General features: G+C 72.9%; 1 protein-coding gene across 1 annotated transcript; it reads left to right on the plus strand.

Annotated features, from left to right (window-relative positions):
- Positions 1 to 159: 159 nt before the first annotated feature.
- Positions 160 to 4084, plus strand: AOC1 (amine oxidase copper containing 1). Its single transcript, XM_015650245.3, has 4 exons — positions 160 to 1739; positions 2361 to 2649; positions 3347 to 3479; positions 3638 to 4084. Exons 1-4 carry the CDS (start codon positions 197 to 199, stop codon positions 3914 to 3916), a joined length of 2244 nt encoding a protein of 747 aa, XP_015505731.1. The 5' UTR covers positions 160 to 196; the 3' UTR covers positions 3917 to 4084.
- Positions 4085 to 4502: the final 418 nt, after the last annotated feature.

Genomic DNA, 4502 nt, shown 5'->3' on the forward strand with positions numbered 1-4502 from the left:
TCCGCCTGTTTGCTCTGCTCCTGCCCGCGCTGGTTCCAGGTTTGCCGGGGGTGTCCCCTCGCTCCCCCCGCTGTTCCTGGGGGTCACCCCGCGGTCTCCCCGGTTTCTCCGGGATGGCGGCGCTGCCGGAGTGGGGATGCTCCGCGTGCCCCGTTCCCTGCCCGCCGCTGACCCCGCTGTTCCCGCGTCCCCCAGGATGTGGCTGCTGGGGCTCCCCTGGGCGCTGGCCCTGCTGGTCACCGCGGGCTCCTCCGGCCCCTCCGCCGAGCCCCCGGACCCCGCGTCCATCTTCGCCGACCTGAGCCCGGCGGAGCTCCGGGCCGTGCGGACCTTCCTGATGGAGCGGCCGGAGCTGGGGCTGTCCCCGAGCCAGGGGGGGCCCCTGGCCAAGAACTCGCTGTTCCTGGTGGAGCTGCTGCCGCCCAAGAAGCGCTCGGCGCTGCGGTTCCTGGAGCACGGCGGGGCCCAGCCGCGGCGGGAGGCTCGGGCCGTCGTGTTCTTCGGGGCTCAGGCCGAGCCCAACGTGACCGAGCTGGCCGTGGGGCCGCTGCCCCGGCCCAGCTTCTACCGCCCGCTGCCCTTCAAGGGCGGCCGGGCCGTGCCGTTCTCGGCGCGGCCGATGACCAGGTTGGAGTACGCGCTGCTGCACGAGGCTCTGGTGGCCGCGCTGGCCCCGCTGGAGCCGCTGCTGCTCGAGGCCACCGGATTCGGCTTCCAGAACTGCTCCGAGCGCTGCCTCACCTACTCCGACATCGCGCCCCGCGGGCTGGGCCCCGGCGAGCGCCGCACGTGGCTGGTGATCCAGCGCTTCGTGGAGGGTTTCTTCCTGCACCCCACGGGGCTGGAGGTGCTGCTGGACCACCGGGACCCCGACCCGCGGCGCTGGGCCGTGCGGCGCCTCTGGTACAACGGGCGCTACTTCGGCAGCGTGCGGGAGCTGGCCGAGAGCCACGCGCGGGGGACGCTGCCCCTCGCCCGCCTGCCCGAGCCCCCCGCCCGCCACCTCTTCTCCAGCTACGAGCCGCGGGGCCGCTTCTCCAGCGGGACCCCCACCGACGTGCACGGGGCCAAGGTGTGCGAGCCGCAGGGCCGGCGCTACCGCCTGCTCGGGAACCGGCTGCAGTACGGCGGCTGGAGCCTGGCGTTCCGCCTGCGCTCCTCCGCCGGCCTGCAGCTCTTCGACGTGCGCTTCGACGGCGAGCGCGTGGCCTACGAGCTGAGCGTGCAGGAGGCCATCGCCTTCTACGGCGGCCACTCGCCGGCCGCCATGCAGACCAAGTACATGGACGCCGGCTGGGCCATGGGCGCCTCCAGCTACGAGCTGGCCCGCGGCGTGGACTGCCCCGAGACCGCCACTTTCCTGGACGCCCATCACCTCCTGGACGCCGACGGCCCCGTGCGCTTCCCCAACGCCCTGTGCGTCTTCGAGCTGCCCACGGGCGTTCCCCTGCGCCGCCACTTCGACAGCGACTTCCAGGGCGGCTTCCACTTCTACGCGGGGCTGGAGGGCCGGGCGCTGGTGCTCAGGACCACCTCCACCGTCTACAACTACGATTACATCTGGGACTTCCTGCTCTACCCCAACGGCGTCCTGGAAACCAAGGTCCACGCCACCGGCTACATCCACGCCACCTTCTACACGCCGGAGGGCCGGCGCTACGGCAGCCGCGTGCACAGCCACCTCCTGGGCAACATCCACACCCACCTGGTGCACTACAAGGTGGACCTGGATGTCGCAGGTGAAGGGCCCCGACGGCTCCCGACACCCCCGGGCCGTGGGGAGGGTGCTGGGAGAGAGGCTGGGCCCGCGGGGGGTTCCGGGAGTGCCGCGTTCCCGGAAGGGCGGGATCAGCCGGGCGTCACCCGCACCCGAGGGTGGGGATGCCCCTCCTCGGTGGGGTCTCCGCGGGGTCACATCCCTCCGTGGGGGTGGAATCGCCCGGCCCTGGCGACATCTGGGGCTCCAGCCCTCGGTGGCGTCCCAGCCCCCCGTGGGGGGTGGCATCTGCCGGGGGTCCCAGCCCCTCACCGTGGCTTCTCTGTGGAGTCCCAGCCCCCCAGGGTGATATTTCCCAGGCCACATCCACGGTAGCATCTCCTGGTGTCACAGCCCCCTGTGGTGGTGGTGGCATCTCCAAGGTGTCCCAGCCCTCCGTGGCGGCACCTCCTCTCCATGCTGGTGTATCAAACTGGATCCCAGCCCTCCGCGGGCTCGCAGCCCTCCACGGCGGTGGCATCTCAGCCCTCCGTGTTGGCACCTCCATGAGGTGCCGGTCCACATCGGCGGTGCCATCCCCGCCCCTCCGCGGTGTGCCAGCCCCGCACCGGGGCCCCTCCGCCGACACACGCCGTCCCCGCAGGCTCCGGGAACAGCTTCGAGACGATGGACATTCGCTTCGAGAACATCTCCAACCCCTGGAGCGCGGGGGCGCGCGTGGTGCAGCCGTGGCTGCACCGGGAGCCGCGGCGCCGGGAGCGCGAGGCCGCGCTGCCGCTGGCCCGGCCCGCTCCCCGGTACCTGCTCTTCTCCAACCCGCGCCGGCGGAACCGCTGGGGCCACCGCCGCACCTTCCGCCTGCAGCTCAGCTCGCACGCCGGGCCCGTGCTGCCCCGCGGGTGGCGGGAGGAGCGCGGAGTCACCTGGGCCAGGTGGGACACGGGGACCGCGGGGGTGGGGACCGGGCGGGGGCTCCGGCAGCAGCCGATGTCACCCGCGGGGACACGGCCTCCTTCCCCCGGCCCTGGGGTGGCGCCTCCGCCCGCTGGCACCTCCCCATCCTGCCCTGGAGCTGGAGCAGGTCCTTGGGAACCTCCAGAAGTGGGAACTGCCCTGGGGCTGGGAAAAGCCTTTGGGAGCTGGAGCAGCCCACGGGGCTGTGGGACACCGCGGGGGACAGCGGGGGGACAGCGGGGGGACAGCGGGGGGCAGCGGGGGGACACCGCGGGGGACAGCGGGGGGACAGCGGGGGGACACCGCGGGGGACAGCGGGGGGACAGCGGGGGGACACCGCGGAGGGACAGCGGGGGAACACTGCGGGGCTGCCGGAGCTGGGGAACCCCCGGAAGCTGAAGGGTTTGGCAGCTGTGGAACACCTTGGGAGATGAGGAAGCTCTGGAAATGGGGACCCCCTCAAGATGTGGGAAACCCCTCGGGGGCTGGGGAGTCCCTCAGGGGACCTCGGAATCTCCCTCAGGAGCTGAGGAGCGAACAGAGCTGGGGACCCCCGCGCCGCTGGCCAGCCCTGTGTCCCCTTGACAGGAGCGGGCCGTGGGTGGCACAATCGGGGGACCAGGGCAGGGGTGGGACAGGGACCCCCAGGCTGACCCCACCCCTCACGTGTCCCAGGTACCACCTGGCCGTGACACGGCGCCACGAGAACGAGCCGAGCAGCAGCACCATGTACACCCAGAACGACCCCTGGGACCCCCCGGTCACCTTCGAGAGCTTCATCCACGACAACGAGACCATCGAGGACCAGGTGACACCGGGGGGGACACCGGGGGGGACACCGGGCACACGGGGCCGGTGGCTGCTGAGGGGGCCCGGGGGGTCTCCATCCCCAGAGGGGGCCACCTCTGCGGGGTCCCCATCTCCCGGGGGGGCAGTGACACCGACACCGTGCTGGGTCCCCCGCAGGACCTGGTGGCCTGGGTGACCGTGGGCTTCCTGCACGTGCCCCACGCCGAGGACATCCCCAACACGGCCACCCCCGGCAACGCCGTCGGCTTCTTCCTGCGCCCCTTCAACTTCTTCAACGAGGACCCGTCGGTGGCGTCGCGAGCCCCGGTGATCGTGCGGCCCCTGGACCCCCCGAGCTGCTCCCGCCTGGAGATCCGGCGCTGGACCCCCGCCAGCCCCGGGCCCTGCGTCCACCCCGAGCCCTTCACCTACAACGGCACCGCCCGCCAGGTGTGAGCCGCGACACGGGGACGCGGGGACACGGGGACACCGAGCCGGGGATGGGCCCCGTGCTGCGGGGGTGCCACCTCCCCCGGCCCCGCGGGGACACCGGGGACACCGGGACACCGGGGCGCGGCTCAGCGCCGCCTGCGGGGCTCAGTAAAGGCGATGCCACCTCCCCTGTCCCCGTGTCGGTCAATCCGTGGCCAGCAGGATGTCCCAGCCGGTCCCCGGCTGTCACGACATTTAATGACGGTGACACCCGAGGGGGCTTTCCCTGCGCCCACCGCCCGGGTGGTGACACAGAGCCGGGGGTCTCTGTCGGCTTTATTGGGGCACCTACGCGGGGGGGACATGCAGGGTGACATGGGACAAACACAGCACGCGCTACGGGGCAGCGGCAGCCCCGCCACCCCCGCGTCCCCTCCCTGTGCGAGGGGTGACACTGCCGTGTGACACCCGGCTGTGCGGGGGGACGCGGGGGCTCGGGGGTCGCACGGGAAGGGACACACGGAGGTTCCCGACCCCTCCCTCGGCCGGGACACCGAGGGACAACACGGAGCCACCAGGCCCCAGCGGGGCTCACACCGGGGCTGGCCTG

The sequence above is a fragment of the Parus major genome, chromosome 2 (assembly GCF_001522545.3).
Source record: "Parus major isolate Abel chromosome 2, Parus_major1.1, whole genome shotgun sequence".
In the NCBI taxonomy this organism is placed as follows: domain Eukaryota; kingdom Metazoa; phylum Chordata; class Aves; order Passeriformes; family Paridae; genus Parus; species Parus major.